The 19,150-nt window shown below is 39.6% G+C and overlaps 1 protein-coding gene across 4 annotated transcripts; it reads left to right on the top strand.

The window, feature by feature from the left end:
- The first annotated feature begins 2,605 nt into the window (after positions 1-2,605).
- slc2a3b (solute carrier family 2 member 3b) lies at positions 2,606-18,223 on the top strand. 4 transcript variants are annotated; one of them, XM_008431489.2, is made up of 11 exons: positions 2,606-2,712; positions 5,930-6,067; positions 10,625-10,729; positions 10,930-11,090; positions 11,921-12,161; positions 12,446-12,608; positions 12,736-12,923; positions 14,155-14,259; positions 14,343-14,444; positions 14,531-14,734; positions 16,422-18,223. In XM_008431489.2, the coding sequence occupies exons 2-11, from the start codon at positions 6,044-6,046 to the stop codon at positions 16,599-16,601; spliced, it is 1,473 nt and encodes a 490-aa protein (XP_008429711.1). In that variant the 5' UTR covers positions 2,606-2,712; positions 5,930-6,043; the 3' UTR covers positions 16,602-18,223. The 4 variants fall into 4 exon arrangements, with proteins under 4 accessions (XP_008429711.1, XP_081473036.1, XP_081473033.1 ...); XM_081616910.1 differs by having other exon boundaries at positions 2,636-2,716; XM_081616907.1 differs by lacking the exon at positions 2,606-2,712 and adding an exon at positions 5,190-5,432.
- Positions 18,224-19,150: the final 927 nt, after the last annotated feature.

Raw genomic sequence — 19,150 nt, 5'->3', positions numbered from 1 at the left:
AATTCCCTGTTAAAATAACGCTTAAAGCGATATCTGCACTACATAGAAGTAGTTATGCGTTATAATCTTTCTCTTTAACAAAAAACATTGGTATTTGTGACAGAATACGCATGAGACAGAAAATTAGGTCTGCAGAGGAAAAACTAATTCTGTGAAAGCATGAAGTGTTAGAAAAGCACTTCATGTTGGCTCGTTTCAGTCATTTTCATTGAGGCAGACAACAACCACACAGGAAGCAGAAGCATTGCTGCCTTTGTCTTTATTATTAGATTATAAAAAGAAAAAGTCTGGGCTTGATCTTAACTACTTCTGCCACGAATAAATGAATACATTTATGATCTTGCTGACAGAATTAGGTTCTAATAACATGCTAACTTTGTAATTCTAATATAACTCACTTTGAAGTCATGTTTGGGTTTTCCAGCTTTTAATATTTTTGGATAAATTCTAGTGTTTTGATGCAAATTGATTTAATCTCAGGTATATTACATATCAAGATGCAATGCTGGACTTCACTGAGCTCCTGAGACCAACCCATTCTATCACAAAAATGAGTAGAAACTGTCTGCATGCCAAGGTGCATGATTTTACACACCTGGGACCATGGAAACCATTTGGAGGAGTAGCCCGATACTTTTACTTAAATCATTTGTATAACCCGATCCATTATTTCAAACAAATTTATCCTATGGCTCACCTGCTTTTGGCTTGTGTTTGGTTTTCGTTCCAAATCTTTAGTTTTCATATTTTCACCGTACTGAGTCTAAGCTTGTAATTACTTGCTTGTGTATTACTACACTATTACTACACTATTACTACACTCAAACCTTCAGTCTTTCCACTTTTTAAAAACCTTATGCTGATCTTTTGTCTTGAACTGTCTGTTGATTTATGTTTGTTTTTCATATCCATGGATCTTTGAGATCTCTCATCCTAGGAGTTCCAGTCAGTTCATTCCTTCCCCAATTCACATCCCCATTTCACTGTCATTCATTGGAAATTCATCTCTTCTTTCTTTTTGCCATTTCATACATGCGAACAAATCGATTTTTACAAATATTTTGCCTATCAGTTTATTTTGTCCTAGTGGTATTTAGAAGTGCTGTGAGAATTAATAATCATAAAAGTGCTTAAATCTCACAGATTATTTGCATATTACCTTCTGAAAACTTTGAATCATGCAATATTTCATTGCGCTAACACCTTTGACCAAACCATAACGATCTGTTACTTCCATCGTTTTTTGTTTTTTTAACCATTGTTTTTCTTTGACTACATTTCTCCGCAGCACTCTTAGTAGATTGCATAAAATGCTTTGAACTCTCTGGTTATCAAAGTTGCTACAAAACTTCTCCTGGTTGGTATGAACTGAGGCGTCGACAGTACCAGATGTCTGACCATGCAAGCGCTACAAAAGGGATACTTTCTGTGTAGCTGTGAGACTGTAGGTCAACCGATCGAACAAAAAAAAAATGCCCTGAAGTTATAAAACGAGACTCCAATAAATTAAAAAAAATCAAAGGTAAAAACTATTGACTCCTTTGTGGCACACTCCTACTATCTTGCAGTTTTATTGACCCTTAACAAAACTTACACGTAAAAAGGTCAATGAGACTCAGAGTATTTTGCAAGTCTGAGCTTTCTTGAGAAAACACCCAAGTGCAATCAGCCTCTACTTTTTTTGCTCACTACTGCATTTCATCAAAGCCAGGAACTGCAGCACGAAGGTTATTTCCCAATTCACACATAGACCTCAAGAGTCATTTGAGGGTGGATCTCGACTTCCACCCCTGCTGTGGACCTTGTCTATTTATCTAAGGGCCAGCAGAGAGGTCCATCTCCTGCAGGATGCCTCTCCTCATTGAACATTTGCCTTTCAGTTTTCCACTCTTGCTTATGGCTCTTTAATAATTCCTTTGTTTCCCTTTCCTTTGCGCTAAAAAACCTGTTGTTTCTAAGACTTTCTATGGTTTCTGGAGACACATGAGAAAAGCCAGAACATCATACAATCAGTTATCAAAACCTTGAAACACAAAGGCATGGTTTAAAATGTGTAGCAATAAGAATAAAACGTGCAGAAATCTGTATCTCCAAACTCTAGCCTCTGATAATAAATCCGTTTGACTGAGCCTGTGCATAGCAAACTATGTTTGTGGGTCTTTATCTTCCTGACTCTGTGGATTCAATGCTGGTCAATTAGTGAGAGTCAGTTAAACTGTTCAGGACGCCTCCAGCTGTCTGGAGACGTCCACTTTAGAGCTCTCTGGACTCTTTTACTGACTTTTCAATCAACAAAGAGATGACCTGTTGATGCTCCTTACTGTGGCAATGCTGCAATGTATCAATGAGCTTAACACATAAACGCCCAGTTAATGCTCATGTGATGGCATTCGGTCAAATAATGTAAATAAGTTCATAGTTAAAAATAAGCGACATTAATAAGTTGGTAAGTAAGTTCATAGTTAGCAAATTGTATGTTTACATTTATGCTAAGAATGGTTTGAAATTTGATCAGAGTATCACATTTGTATTACAAAAATCTTTGTTATAACGTATTTGCAAAAACATGGCCGAGTGATCGCTCTTTTGAGCAAACTATCGTTGACGTAATTTTCTCCGGTAACCATGTCAACAAGAATTTAGGCAGTTATGGAGGGTAATGGACTTATGAACACCCTGAACGTTAGTCGCTTTGCATCCTCGGAAAACTTTGTAAGTATGTATGTGTTTGAAAGACACTTAGACATCTGTTGGGGTTGTTTTATGTGGATAATAAAAAAAAAGTAGAAAAGTGAGTAGCATATTAGCTAGTAATGCATTTCCTTTCTGTTATATTTCAGTTACAAAAACATTTTGAGTATAGCATTTAAATCGGAGTAGCTTGTAATGTATTTCCCCCCTCTGTTGCATTTCAGTTCCAAAATAAATCCGTTAATAAAAGGTCTTAAGTTAAGAAAAGCACGCCAATGTGCTAAAACAAAAACAGCAAATTTTTGTTTTAGACTTAAGTCTTTTGACGAAATGTCTAATGACTAAAATGTAATCGTTTTAGTTTTTGTCTAGTTTTTAATTATAATAAAGTTTTAGTCGACTAGATAAACAGTCAATTTAGTCAATAAAATTTATCAATTTATTTGAATAATTAATACAAAATTAATGATGTCTTAACCAGTTATGGCATAACGTTATTGTCATACATTGTTATACATGCAAAAACAGATTTAGAGCGTGTATTTTTTTTAACCTTCATGATATTTACAACATGATATTTCAACCAGTTGACTTGCTCTTCCTGAAAATTACGGAGGGATTATTTGTTTGTAAACACGGCGGATGCGCGCGCAACCAGACTGCAGAAAGAGGCTGCGTTGCCATAGTGATATCTTGTCCGATGAAGGAGGCCACTAAGCTCATTGGGACCTCCAAAGCAGCAGGAATGTTTCTGTATCCTTCACCAGATTTGTGCCTCAAGACAATCCTGTTTCAGAAATCCACAGAAAAGTCCTTTGATTTCATCCACTGTCAACTGTGGGGCCTCATATCACGTGTGCCTTTCCAAATCAAGTCCAGTTTCATGGCCCCTGAAAGGGCCTTCAAATTGTGAGGATATGTAATGTGCTTTGCTGGTTTGTTTTTATTAGTTTCACTGTAACTTTGTCCACTATCAGTTACTTTTGTTAACAGAAGCAATCCAGCACGAATCCAGGCCGGCATTCGAGCTATTGTGTAGTAGAATGGTTTAAGCTAGTCATTGAGACCTAAATTCAAATGGGAATCTGTGAAAAAAAAAAAAACCCTGAAAAATTATATTCTTATGTTCTTCTTCCAATCTGACTGAGTTTCAGCTCTTTTGCAAAGAACGGGCAGAAACGCCAGTCTCCTGCATAGCTGGTAGAGACACACCCCAAAAGAGTTGCAGACTCAGTGGGGATGAAAACAAATGCACACAAAAACTTCAGATTTGCCTGATCTCAAAACTCTAATAACACATGTTGAAATTTGTGGTTTTCACATTAAAAAAAAACAACAACACAAAAACACTACTGGGTATCAATACGCCTACAAGGCACTGTTTAAATATTTGCTATATGTGTTAAAAGCCCAGTTCTCTGGTGGTGGCAATGCTGTGGCTTACCGGACGATTTAAATCTGCAATATTCACATCACATAAATCCTCAGTCCAATAGACCAGAGGGTTCAGCTCAAGCTGGATATAATTAAAGGGAGTCAATGTAGTCCTTACTATGTTGTTGGGCTTGTCCAGGGCGGAGTAAACCCTCTGTAGCAAGTCTGATTGCATCATTGATACTAACTGTGTATCTTGTACCTCTGTCACAAATCCCTCCATCCACTTCACCCTTCCTTCACTTTCTTCTTCACCTCTCCTGCACACTCTGAAGGTACTTAAATTATGTTTTATTAAATTAGATTATTTTGTATTCTTTCTAACCTGTATCAGGTCTGTCTGTGTTTGTGATATATTTCCCCCTACGTTACAGACAGTGAGCTTCCACAAAAAATTGATTATAGCATTTTTTTTGTTTTTGACTGCATTTAAGCCCAACTAGTTATGAATTAATCTATGCTTCAATGAATGATATTTACGGAAGAGGATTAGGGCCACTGGGAGAAAAAAAAATAAAACAGTTCTGAGAAAAAAGTCAGAATTCTGAGTTTAAAGTCAGAATTCTGAGGAAAAAAAGTCAGAATTCTGACTTTAATCTCTGAATTCTGAGATTAAAGTCAGAACTGTTTTTTTTTTTTTTCCAGTGGCCCTAATCCTCTTCCGTAGATATTCATTAAGACAGGGAGGAAAAACTTTCAAAGTTACTATTTATTTATTTATTTATTTATTTATTTATTTATTTATTGTCCTCCTGGATAATTTGCTAATGTTCAGAAATAAGCTTTTGGCAGCTGTAAAGATTACGTTAGGGTGAGAATTAGACGGGAGCCCGTTCGTTTACCTCCCACTGAGCCGGTCTCATGATTTCTGCGTGACCAGGCTTTGGGTCTGACCAGTGGGCGCGCAGCCTTTGTTGTAGCTGCCACGGTGGGCGGCCAGCGGGGCCACCAGCAGCCGGACAGAGCCTCCATTCAGCCGGCAGGGTTTTACTCTGCCGCCCCAACCCCCCTTTTTTTTAAATGCGCAGTACGTGTCTACGTTCGCCGGAGCACGTATCCGAGCGGCAGCGCGTCTGCTGCGCTTCCGCAGACATCACTGCGCGGACGCGTTACTCACTTGAGATGCTCTTATTTGCTCATGAATAACAGAGACGTAACGTGCCGACGAGGCTGTGTCACTCTGTATAAAAACACCCCAAGCAGATAGAGTGAACACATCTGGAGCAAACACATCTGTCAGAGCAAACACATCTGGAGAGGATTTCTTTATTGAAACGAAAGATTGAAAGAAACACGCCACATTAAAGGTAATTAGTCATTTTTATTTAATTACTTTTTATTTATACGCTTTATATTAAAAGTGCGTTTATAACCTCGTCTTAGGAAAAATACACTATTCAAATTCAATTGTGTAGGCCAGATCACGATATGAGGTTTACATGACAAAGTTATTGTATTTATTAGCGATAGTAAGAGACAGTTCATACTGCAATTGCTATGTAAAAAGTTGGAAGTTTTCTCTGTGTCATAAAGTGGAGGATCAGAAGAGGAGAGTGAATGTGGAAGAGAAGGGAGGAGTTTACTGATAAGTTTGAGTGTCTGACTGCTGAATTCATTCATAGTTGCAGTCAGCATCCCTGTTCTTCTGGAGTGCGGTGTTCTGCGGTAAAAGCTTTCAGACTAGTTTTCCTCAGGATCAGTTTGATATTGAGAAGATGCTGTGGCATTTGTCTAAAAGTTATTGCACTGAAGGCTCTAAATATTGTTTTTTATATATATATTTATTTGTTTTGCTTGTTTTCAGGTTTTCCTGCCGCAGTTTTCCAAGAGGAGCGTGCTTGTTAGGCAGTAGAAACACCCATCTCTGAAGAGTCCCAGAAGTCTTCATCCTTATATCTGTAAAGGAGCACCGAACAAGATGCAGCAGCTGGACGACGGCGAGGTAAACAAAAAGCCATTCACATGTCACACCAGAACTTAGTGGTGTCCTTTTAACAACTATTTATCAGTAACATTCAAGTTCTGTTGTTTTTATGCCACATTAGCTACATTGTAATGGATGCGAGAGCTTATCAAATTGGGTAACAGAACTCCTGGATCCAGTACTGTGGTATTTTTCCACTCAGGAGCTCCGGATGAGAGTTGAGCACTTCAGGACATGACTAAGGATAGAAAAAGTGTGGCAGGATTCTTAAGGGGCAAGTTGGGACTTGTGTGTCCTTAAGTTTACTGCATTCAATTCAAAACGTAGGATGACATTGTAGAAAATGTGTAGCAAAAACAGAACCCTTACATGATATTCTAAAAGTTTTATAATATTGAGTAATGGCGTGATTGCAGTGTGTCATCATATTTGCACCAAAAACCTGAATGAAAATGCGCTGCAAGATGTAGGGGCTTTTATTTAAGACTGAAACACTGTAATTATTTCAGCTGATAGTCATTCTGAAGTATTGATTTGTAGTCAATAGAGGTGACTCTTGGACCCAGTTTGATGCAGTCACAAAGCACGTCCAACTCAAGATAGACTTTAACACCAGTTTACTTTGATTTGAACCTTTAGAGTTGAAAAGTCTTACTATCTTTTACTGAGTAGAAAGTCTTTAAAAAAGTCCATCGTTTAAACATCTCTTGACTCAACAAACATTTACTTAACTCAGGAACCAAGCAAGATGCTTGACGTTGAGAAACACACTGCAGTGTGGAAAACATGTGGGTCTAAAACTGCATTTAGATGTTTTTGAACCTATTTAGAAGAAGAAGAAAAAAGAAGAAGAGAACTAAAACTTAAGATTTGATTCCAGAAAAGCATGTCTTTACTTAGTGCTTAACTTTATGCCGGTGAATTGCATAACAGCCACTTGATTCAAATCTTAGTTTTCAATGTGCTTATTGTGCAGGATTATGATAGAATATTAGGACGGCGCTTGGAAAATAATATGACAAGAATAAAGTCATACTATTATGACTTTATTCTCGTAATACTACGACTCTGCACTTGCATTATTATGACTTTATTGTTGCAGTTATATATTCTTTTCCTCGTATGGCTCTAATGCTTTGTCGTACAGAGTATCACCTCTTTGTAATTTGTAGCATTTTCTCAAGTAACAGAAGTTAGCTGTTCTTAATGGTGGAGCTGTTTTAATTATGTAACTTATTTGAAGAGCTTTAAACCTTAGGAATAGGACATTTTCCTAATGTTTCTACCACATACATGCAAGACGTTCCTAGCAATGTCCAACAGAGTGAGACAAGACTTGTACAAACAATCGTTTTAAAGTAGCAAATAAAAATGTTGCATTCTTTATAACAAACTACACCTTTTCAAACATTTGTTGTAGTTGGTCTTTTGTAAGCAGTTGCTCCATTTGTGGATGTTGCTTAAAATATTTGCTTCATCTGTGATGGGGAAACTAATTGCAAGATGACATGAATGTGGAAGTTAAGCGTTGCACAAAAAATAAAAAATCAGGACCAGTGTGATCGCTTGTGGCTTTTAATAAGTCAATTTATTTTCCAGTGAGTGTAAGAAAAGTAAAAAATAAAATAAAATAAAAATAGGACTGTGGAGCTTTACGGGGGATGTCCAGTTTTAATGTCTCCAAACAAGAACTAACACAGATCACATAATCATCCCAACTTTTAGTAATATATTGCTGGGCAGTCTTATTCAAATCCTGATCACTTTTTACTGTAAATCTGAGATGTTGTGCAACATCGCATGCTGCGTTGCCAGGCTTCATGACATGCATAAAAACAGACTGATGTACTCTGATGACTGCATGTCTGTGCAACCACCAGCTCTGAGACATGTTGCTACAGCCCCTCATCCAGCCACGGAATGATCATATGACGCTGCCGCTTCTTGCACAAATGGCCGCTCCCTGTTTTGAGTTGCATGTTATTCATACCCTGATCATTTTTACTGTGGGTTATTATAAGTCTAACATTCTCTACATCATCAGAAATACCGTATCTTGCACGTAATAACATTAACATTTGTTAATCCACGTGCATTTGCTCTGTTCTGCACCCCAGTAGAATAAAATGCATGTGATTTTTGATGTTTTTGGTTCCCTCACTTGTGTGCCGTTACTCTGTCTTGGATCTCTGCGTTTCGTTTTCAGACCAAAATGCTGTTTCCTCCTTGAAAATATCTGCAACTCAAACCTGCGAGCGAAGCAGAGCTAAACCATAAAAGCCACTGTCACAAGTTTTCACATCACTTTAATACCAGTGTTTGAAATTTAAGATTTGAGATTTTCTGCTAAAACTAAAAGTGTCGCCTACTGACGTTTTTTTTTTTTTTTTTTTTTTTATGCTATCATCAATTTGCAATATGTCATAAAAAAAATGCAGGACTTCCTGTTTATTGCCAGCTCATAGTGACTCGGCCAGAGCTTTACGTTAAGAGGCATCTGATGCGAGCAGCTGCAGACGTACTGCTTCTCTCCTAGAGTAAAAAAAAAAAAGATAAATGGCAGACTGTGTAAGAACAGGCTGTTTCATTTCTAGAGAGTTTGTCCTGAATAACACGAGGAGTGCACTTTAATAATGACTTATGTAATCTGTGCAGAAAGAGATATGATGAAAGACAGGACAGACCTTTTTGTGCTCATTTTGGTCGGCTTGCTTCTGAAAAGGTTCTTGATCTGAGCATGGGAACCAATTAAACAAAACAATGTACACAGTGAGTTGGCCTTTTTTCAAGTTGTCAGCAGCAGTGGGAATAGAGAGGGAAAAAAAAACCAAAGTATTTCTGTCCGATAATGAGGCTGTTTGGATGGTAAACCGTTTCTATTAGACTCGACCAACTGCCCATGAAATACTCACAGATTTAGTAGTTTGAAAGGCATTTGGTTATGCAGTCAGTTTTTAAGTCGAAGTGAAACTTTTTGGGTGCTGCCTCCACAAAGCATGCTTAAAGCCACAACTTCGTAAACACCTGGGTTCGTTTCTGCTTCTCTACTTTCTACAATTTTAACTTTTGGCAGCTTTGTAGAGAACTGTAAGAAAGAATTAGCCACATTACACATTTGTTTTGTCTTACACTTGCATTTTGATTTTATCAAACAAATTCTAAGATCAGACTAACCAGGAAATATAAAGTGCGGTTTTAAAGTAATCGTTTTGTTTATCAGGATAAAAAAAAATCTACCCAAACCAACCTCGTCATATTTAAAAATGTGATTGTGGTCAGATTGCTGACAGATCTGCAGAATTAAGAAATAACTTAAAGGGAACCTGTCAGACAACATGAAGCATAGGCTTAAATATCTCTAAAAGCAACGCATCCTGCTGCAATCTAAAGAAATTCAGCTACAGGTACAAACCAAATTTACTCACATCTATCAGTCCAGATAGGCTTACAAAGCCATTTTTAAGGCTTTGGGACTCCATTGAATCACAGTGAGTGCCATTATCCACAAATGGAGAAGTCATAAAAAAGTGGTGAACCTTTCCAAAACTGTCCAGCTGACCAAAATTACTCCAAGAGTACATTTGTTACTCATCCTAGAGACATCAGATGAACATCTTAAATGTTCTTTGAGCTGATGAGTCAGTTAAGCATGGTGTTGGGGCTGTGATGGTCTGGAAATGCTTTGCTTTTTCAGGGCCTGGACAGCTTGCTGTAAATGATAGAAAGATGAATTCTGCTCTCTTCTGGAAAATCCCGAAGAAGAAGATCTTTCAAGATTTTGAGGTTGTGAGCTTAATCTCAAGATCACTTTGGTTATACCTTTGGGAAATGAAGAGCTTTTTTATTTAGCTCTGAGGGTCTAAATAATAAAAAAAAAAACTAAGTTGAAGGTTTTGGAGTCTGCCATTTAAGCCCCAGATTAAATACTTTATTATGACAGATATTCCTGGGACATTCACAACAATAAGCAGGGAGTTCATCCTCGAAAAACCTCCAGTTTGGCAGAAGTAAAACAGCTGTGTTGGTCTGGATAGGTGTTTTGTTTTTGCTCAGCTCATGCTTGTCCAACATTAAAGTTTGTTTGAAGCTCTAACACATCTGAATGGGACCAAGAAGAGAGAAAAAAGGATGCAAGAGGGCAAATACTTTGTCACAGTAACCAATTTTTTGTCAGGTGAATTAGCCAGTTATTAAAAGCTGAGCCCACTTTAATTCTTAAACCAGCAGGAGAAAACGTTCACCGAAAGATTTATGCTCTGAGCGCCTGTTTAGCTCCTTTTCTGAGAAATACCTCCGACCCACAAATCAGAGGACACGTGCGGCGCGCTAAAACCTGCTTTCAGAACTCGGCCTGCAGCTGCTAATGCGCTGATCTGAAAACAAGAGGGAGAGCATTTACAGAAAAGCCTCATTGTGTGTAATTACCAGTGTTCGTGTAAACAACCAGAGCTTTGTTTCTAGCCTGGAACTGGACACATCCAGCATTCAGACCCAGGGAGCCATTTGTACACGAGCTCCATCGGCTTTCATCTGCGCTGGCCTGTCATAACGCTCTGCCTTTTTCTCTCCCAATAGCCCAAGAAGAAGCTGAACCCCTACCTTCTCTTCTGCGTCTCAACAGCAGCGATCGGCTCACTGCAGTTTGGATACAACACAGGCGTCATCAATGCACCTGAGCTGGTGTGTGTCTAGTTATGCACTCATATTTGCAGTCTTGGTGTTAGACGTGCAAGCTGGGTCACTGCGACCTAAGTTAAGAACTGTGACACCAAACGTGCCCATTTTAGCAGTGCCGAGGTTTAACTCTGCCCCCATGTGGACATCATTAAAATTTCAGTTTGCTTTCAAAGGAACATTTTTTCCTTTTCATTTTTCTCCAGAAATTACGAGCCTTTTTCGAGAATGTGTCCAGTGAGCGCTACGGACAGCCCTTTCCCCCGGGATCCATCACCATAGTGTGGAGCTTTGCTGTGGCCGTTTTCAGTGTGGGTGGCATGATCGGGTCGCTCTCTGTCGGAGTCATTGTGAACAAGTTCGGCAGGTGAGCAGATGATAATATTTACAGCGTTTTCTATTTTTTTTTGTAGCTGCATCTCAATAAATTAGAATATTATCAAAAAGTTAATTTATTTAATAGATTTTTTTTCTTTTTTTTTTTTTACACGCAAAGTGATAAGATATCAGTACTTATTTTATTTTAGATGATAATGACACAGATTATAAAAACCCAGTTTCATTTGATCAGAAAACAGGAATGTCACTTACATAAAAACAATAACAGTAACGACAGTAACCAATAAAAGATCATTGCTCAGAAAACCGGCTGAAAGTGTTGTACCCAAGTATATCACTAGGAAGTTTAGTAAAGGACAATAAAAAATGGTAGAAAAAGTTACAGAGGAAACAGGAATTCACATGGCTAGGAGACAAATGACTGGTCTGTTGTTAAGTGGTTCAAAGTATTTTTTCAGAAGAAAGTAAACTTTGAATTTAACTAAGAACTTAAAGTCCTGGAGTTTGGAGGAACATCAGAAAGGCATAAAAACTAAGTACAGAGCCCATACACTGTGAAGTATATAAACACTCATTTTTGTTGTGCGTTGGTCTTTATGGTATTTGAATCTGTGTTTTCATTGGCTGTAAGCCGTTATAAGCTAAATGAACAGGAGTCAATCACTTGAAAATATCTCTCCGTCTGTGGAACAAAACCAGGATGGGTTTTTCTTTCTTCAAGTTGAGTAACTGAAACAAATAAACTTTTTGATAACATTCTGATTTATTGCAATGCACCTGGAGTTCAACAGATATCCAATTGCTTTCATAAATTCTTATCCAGACGTGTTTGTCTCCGTTTCTTTGTCCAATAACCAGGCGAAAATCGATGCTGTTTTCGAACGTCCTGGCTCTGTTGGGCGGTGGTCTGATGGGACTGTCGTCTCTCTGTCGCTCCTTTGAGATGATCATCCTTGGTCGATTGGTCATAGGTGTTTTCTGCGGTCTCTGCACTGGTCTGACCCCGATGTACCTGGGCGAAATCTCCCCAACCGCCCTGCGAGGAGCCTTTGGCACCCTGCACCAGCTGGGTGTTGTTATTGGAATCCTTGTGGCGCAGGTATGCTTGTTTGTTTACTTTAGTCTTTTTCATTAGCTTTTGGTCTTTGTTGCACACTTTTGTAACTTTCTAGGAAGACAATGAATTGAAAAAGTATTTATACCCTTTGAACCATTTCTTTTTTTTTCATGTTACAACCACAAACTGTGTATTTTAATGATATTTCATGTGGCAGACCAACTAAAAGTGGTCAAAAAATACATTAAGCTAACGTGTATAAATGAATAACTTCAATTCATTTTAATCCAATTGGTGTGCTTCATTTCTTCCTCTTTGTGTCTCAGATCTTCGGCCTGGAGGCTGCTTTGGGATCAGACCGTCTGTGGCCTTTGCTGCTCGCTCTTACCATCCTGCCGGCCCTGATACAGAGCGCCATGCTCCCTTTCTGCCCTGAAAGTCCTCGCTACCTCCTCATCGTCCTCAACGAAGAGGAAGAGGCCAGGAAAGGTCTGTTTTTTGGGGGGGGGGTTCTCTCTGCTCATGTAGCGTCGTCTTTGACACTATTGAAACGATACCTGCCTCCTCCTTTCACCCCGTGTCTACACCTGCTGATTTCATCTGCTTCTTGCCGCAGCCCTTGAGCGTCTGCGCGGCACCGATGATGTGAACAATGACATTAAGGAGATGAAGGAGGAGGGCATGAAGATGGCTATGGAGAAGAAAGTGTCTATACCCGAACTCTTCCGCTCACCAAAGTACCGCCAGCCGATCATCATCGCCATCGTCCTGCAGCTCTCCCAGCAGCTGTCTGGCATCAACGCTGTGAGTGTACATCGCATGTGCCTCAGCGTAGATCTCGAAACTCGAGCGGGAACGCTCACTCAGCTTGACTTGTACTTCTTTTTTTTTTGACAAACACATAGCGAGAGACGCTTCCTGGGACTGTTTGAGTGGAGTCCCGTAAAGTGATTTATTAAAGGTTTTGACAGCAGGGTCATGCAACGAGGCCGTCTAGATTCATCTGTAGCTGTCATGTCTGTCATGACAATCCCAACGCAGCCACAGCGATCCCAACATTGATCGAACTCCAACAAACACATTAACTTCATTGTCCTTGTGTCGACAAGCCGCTTATTCTCTTAACCATATCCTTGTGAAAGGGTTGCTAAAGCTGCACACATCCATATTTTCCTAAGAACAATGAATCAGACAAAAATATCTGGACTTGAATCAGGAGTATTAACACCTCCAAGTCCCTTGTAGCATTACAAAACATTTCTAATCTTCACTTTTACTTCTAATGAAGCTTGTTTTTAGCTGCAAGCAACAGGAAACTGAAATCCCTGGTGGGACTCCCTGCAGGACATAATGGACTGTTTAGCCTCTGAAAAAACAGTCATTCCCTCAGGAGCACGAAAGCCCCCAAAAAACACGACGACTTACTGTGCTGCTTGAAAGCTTAGTGAACACTTAAACTGTACTTCTGCATAATTAATAAATAAGAATTGTCGACTGCTACTCAGCCTCTAAGTAAGGGAAAAACATAAAACAAAATCGAGAGATGTACTTGATATTTTGTTGTAAAAACTGTATAAATTGATTTTAAATCCCTAAAAAAAACAAAAACAAAAAAAACTGAAACTTTTTATTCGTCTTTTCTGTATAGAAGTTGATCACAGTTTTCTGGAACTTCTTTGTAGTAATATTCAGTTTTTCTGAAGGATGAACATGACATGATACAGAAACCAATTTGTCTTATCCGCTCTTCCAAACGGGGAAGACAAGAGAACGTGTTAAATAAGTGAGACAGATGTGTGTTGATCTTCATAAACAAATGTCTGTAGCGACAGAGCAAAATAAAAAAAAAAAAAAGTAAAAGTAAGTTGAACTGTGACAAGCAAGATTGGAGGAGACTCTGCATTTATGCTAAGAGCTTAAAATCTCCAAAGCTCAGTGATAGAAGATGAACAACAGAGGAAGAGCTCCTTAAATGAGCACGTTTTATTCATTTAAATAACAGCTCCTCGATAATGACGACCGTTTTCTTTTCCAGGTTTTCTACTACTCGACAGGCATATTTAAAACTGCTGGTGTCCCTCAGCCCATCTATGCCACCATCGGCGCCGGCGTCGTCAACACTGTCTTCACCGTCGTCTCTGTAAGTGCCCGTGTTGTCCGGATTCGGTTCTCGTTTCCCGTTTGCTGACCGCTGATCGACCGGTCTTGCTCCCTGCGCTCCAGCTGTTCCTCGTCGAGCGGGCCGGAAGAAGGACGCTGCACCTGGTTGGACTGGCAGGAATGGCGGTCTCTGCCCTCCTCATGACCATCTTCCTGTCCTTAGTGGTGAACCAGACACACAATGAGTTAGTTTATTGTTAGGCTTCATGTTATATGCGTTTTATCTAAGCCGCTGTCCTCTCGCCATGCAGAAAAGCAACCAGGTTATGAGTTACCTGGCTATCGTGGCTGTGTTCACCTTCGTCGCCAGCTTCGAGATGGGTCCGGGTCCCATCCCTTGGTTTATCGTTGCTGAGCTCTTCTCTCAGGGGCCTCGACCTGCAGCCATGGCCGTTTCTGGCTGCTCCAACTGGACCGCCAACTTCTTGGTGGGGCTGGGATTTCCTCTACTGGAGGTATTTATCCACGTACCAGCAGTAGACTATTTCTCACACGGTGCCTTATGGCCATGATTATTGCCTTGTATTTCTTTTTTTCCACATTTTGTCAGATTGCAACCACAAACCTCCACGTATGTCATTGTTATTTCTTAAGACGGACCAAGACAAAGTAACATGTGTAGATAAGTGGAAAGAAAATAACTCTAAATCAGTGTTTCTCAACCTTTTCCTAGCCTTTATCCAGGTCCCTCACCGCCCCCCTCCAAAGAATTTGTAGGTTACTTTGCACTGACAATTATTTTATCATCAATGTTACTATCATTATTGTAGATGTTTTGAATCGGCGCACCGATTATGTTTTCCTGTACACTTCAGCGCGCCTTACGCTCCTTCACCTCGCGCACAAAACGGGGTAAATGTAGCGAGTTTTGCCCTAAACGTATCGGCGTCTGGAGGAGGGGGTTTGGGGGGGGAGGCGAGCGTATGTTTCTACGCTCCTTCGTGGGGGGGGGGCGATTTATGTTTTCGCATCCACCTGAATAATGTGTAGTTGCGCCCTTGCCCATGGCACTTCAACAATATTGTTTTACCTTTTATCTGGAAATAGTGTCTGTTTATTCTTGCCATACAGTCCTCTGTATTAATTATTGCTCGAAAGGTCTTGCCATACAAGTTTATTCCTCCGTATTTACTTTAGTTTCTTAGTTTATTCTTGCATTTTGTTCTTCATTCATTTCCATTTAGTTTCCTTTGATTAGTTTTATCCTCTCCTGGTTTATTGCTATGTCCACTTTAGTTTCTTTCCTGTTGCTACATTTATTTTATCGTTTATTGACCATCAGTAATTTTCACTCATCACCTGCTGCGCCTCGTAATCGTCATGTGTTTTCACATCATATGTTGATTTTTCACTGTTCAGCGTCGGATTCTCTGTTTTTATGCCATAATTCACATCTAGTTCTTCGCTCCGTTTTGCCCGCTTCTCATGTTTCAGAATTTTGCGCAATGTGCGCGGCGTTTTTTTTTGTTTGCTCAAAGTCTAAACTGGTATTGTTGTGGATTTAAGGTGTAAAGTTTACCTTCGACCAAACGCCCCCCAAAGGCATCCCAGCGCCCCCCTTTTGTAAAGATGTCCGCCAGCGCCCCCTGCCGTCCTCTGAACGCCCCCTGGGGGGCGGTACTGCCCACGTTGAGAACCGCTACTCTAAATGTTTATAAACCTAAGCCTCTTTACTCAAATACGTCTAACAACCTTCAGAAGTAGTTGCACACTGCCTGTGTCAATGGCGACTGTGCATGTAGTAATCCAGCCTGGCATGAAGAAAGCCATGAAATAAAACCATACAAAGTCTCAGAAATTAGGTGAAGGAAACGCTTCAGTTAAGCAAGACCAAGACTGAACCTTCTGGCTCACTCGCAAAGTGCTATTGTTGAGATAAACTGACTGTGCTCATGAACCTGCACACACCATCCTCATTGTGACACACGGTAGTGACAGCATCATGCTGTGGGGATGCTTCCCATGCAGGAGCTGTTCAGACAGGAAGATGGATGGAGTCCAACACGGGGGGGAATATTGGATAAAAACGTGCTAGTGGCAGCAAAACACGCGAGACTTGGACGGGGCTTCTTATCCAAGGAGACGTTTATATTGCAATGTGACAGAATGTGTAGCGTAACAAACGTCCTTCCTTTTTTTCAGGAACTTTGCGGCCCGTTTGTTTTCCTCATCTTTTTGGTCCTCCTCATCCTCTTCTTCATCTTCACCTACCTGCGAGTCCCTGAAACCAAAGGACGGACCTTCGATGAAATCGAGCAGGGATTCGCCGCCAAATCCACTCCCTCGTCGGCGCCTGTCTCTGAGCCCATGCCCTCCACATAATAACTTCCCACGGTGGATCTACCTTCAGAGAACCAGTAATAAAATTGGTTGGTATGGAGGGAAAATAAATTGCAGCTTCTTCCTGCAAGAGTCAAAATGATACTCTACTCTCTTTAAATTATCTTGTACAGTACTTCCCCCATGAAGAATAGGTTTAGAATTAATGAAGCCTAGGGTTAATCCTGACCAAACTTGACTACTGCACCAGTGCTTACTTAGTGTTTAAGGACATCTTCAGCCCTGGCTCGTCTCATTGTGCCACATAAGAGGATCAATGTATGTTTGAATTTTCAGCTGCCCACAGTGTTCAAAGGTTGCAGGCATTACTGAGTTTATGTATTGAGGTCAAGCCTGAAAAGCTGGTATTGGATGAAGTCAGTTTGGTCCCTAAATGAATTAAAGAATTAAAAAAAGTCCCTTTGAAAAAACACTTTGCTTTGCTGCCACCGGACGACAAGGCTGAGTAAAAGCAGAGAAAGCACTGCAAGAAAGACCCCCTATGAGCATGAAAAATGTCATTTTTATACACTGAAGACATATTTTTAAGCACATAAAGGACATTTCTCCTTGCTGTCACTGATACCTCATGACAGCATTCTTCCATGTTTTGGAGGTTTTAAATTTTGCATTCAGCTGTGTTTGTGCTGATAAGGAAACAGGACAAGAACAAGCTCGTAGGGGACTTGCAGTAAATATAAAATTTTTTGTAAATGCTCCCTGAATTTAAAAATAAAACACTGTGTTAAAAGTGTTTTCTTCCCTAAAGACCGAGCGTAAGCTTTACGGCTCCGGTTTAAGGATTTTACTGCAGAAAACGATGTTGATGACAAGAAAAAAAAAAAATCCTGCCCTAACCTAGTTCTTTACATCATGCGTACCCGGTTAAATTAAAGAAACTCAGGTTGTTCATTTCCTCTTTTGTGTAAATGTTTTAAGGTTTAAATGTACTTGAAATTATGTTGGCAAAAACTACTGGATCGCAGGTCATCTTATCATCTACGAAACATTGTTTTGCCCATTTGAAATAACGTGTTCTCATTAGTCCTGTCTACTTACAACTTACTGTACAACACATCCTGTAAGTCACCAGCCTTGTGAGATTGTGATGTTGACTAGAGACACTAAATGGACTGTATTTATTTCTGTGTTTAACACACAGAATGTGTCATTAAATGTGTGTTAAATTGTTACTGATAACACGAGATCACGTGTGAATATTCTGTAGACTCAAGTTGCTGCATCAAGATCAGCTGGTTTAGGCTTTGCTCCAAACCAGGTTGATTCTTGTACTGTTGCATTTTCCTTCCGGGTTTGCATAAACTGAACGAGGAAGCGCTTTTCTTAGTTTCAGCTTTTCACTTTGCATTCACCAGTCAGACTCCTTTCTAATAATATTTATTCTGAAATTTGTCTCTTCCTGGTTTACGGAACTTGTTTTATTCTCTTTTTGTCTCATGTTTTGCTTTTAGTCTCATGTTTTGTCTTTTTTTTTTTTGTTCTTTGCACAATTGTTAAAGACAACGCGTTAATGCTGCTTTGCCATTCACGACATTCACATGTACAATTTGTATATTTTGCTGTTGTAATAGAATATTTGTGTAAATAAAGCCAGTCCAACTACATACTGACAGAGTCACATTCACATGAGAGCTGACCTTTGTTGTAAGTTATAATTTAAGCTCGCCATGAGTAACGTGTGACTTTAACTGATGAGGATGTTCATGTGTGTGTGTTTTCTGTGCATGGTCCCGGCTGCTGCAGTATTTAGCTGTCATGAATGTTTAATGCAACTGCTACTCTGTAAAACTTTATTAGGTCTGTCTAGTATTTGCGACTCCACGCCTCGGCTGTCTCCATTTTCCTTTCCTGCTGTCGGAAAAGCTCATTCATAGGAGTGTGTTTCCCTCATTTTAAAAACTGAAACTGAGTGTATACATCTCACTGAATCTGAGATGTATGCACTCAGTTTCAGTTAGGGCAACTGCAACAATAAATCAATTGTACCAAATGAAAGGAGAATGGTGAAGTATATGGCAACATTAGAAATGAGAATGAATATCAAAACATGGGCTAAAATTACCACGTTTTTTGACTAAAATCTGCATATTTACCCTTTGAGTGCAATTATTGTCCAAGGTGCCTCGACAGTAGTTTTCATGAAAAAAAAACAGAAAGAGGTAAAATAGCCAGAAGAATATTATGCCACCAGTCAAAGGTTTTACAACACCCCAGTTTTTCAAGTTTTTTATTGGAAATTATGCAGTTTAATGTCTCATCGCACTCTGAAGTGAAAACGTTCAAATAAGTAATTGGAGTTAAAACAGGAATTAACTTTTAGATCATAATTTATTCTAAGATTTTGACCCTCTGAAGCAGCCGCCTTCGGCAGATTAACCAGCTGAACACATCTGTGGCATTCTTTCTGCAACAGAAATCAAATACTCTTCAGTAAGTTATTCCCACATCTGTTGCAGACGTTCCCATAAACATGTGGCACTTGTGTGCTGCTTTGCTTTCTCTCTTCTGTCCAGTTCATCCCAAACCAGCTT

The sequence above is a fragment of the Poecilia reticulata genome, chromosome 16 (genome assembly GCF_904066995.2).
Source record: "Poecilia reticulata chromosome 16, P_reticulata-male-v2, whole genome shotgun sequence".
Lineage (NCBI taxonomy): Eukaryota > Metazoa > Chordata > Actinopteri > Cyprinodontiformes > Poeciliidae > Poecilia > Poecilia reticulata.
Note: the sequence above shows the minus strand (reverse complement) of the source record. Positions and strands in the feature narration are given on the sequence as shown.

Coding starts and splice junctions, on each gene's coding strand:
- slc2a3b (XM_008431489.2), top strand. CDS start 6,044: ATGCAGCAGCTGGACGACGGCGAG. Junction 6,068..10,624: donor AGCAGCTGGACGACGGCGAG/GTAAACAAAAAG, acceptor CTCTCCCAATAG/CCCAAGAAGAAGCTGAACCC. Junction 10,730..10,929: donor TCATCAATGCACCTGAGCTG/GTGTGTGTCTAG, acceptor ATTTTTCTCCAG/AAATTACGAGCCTTTTTCGA.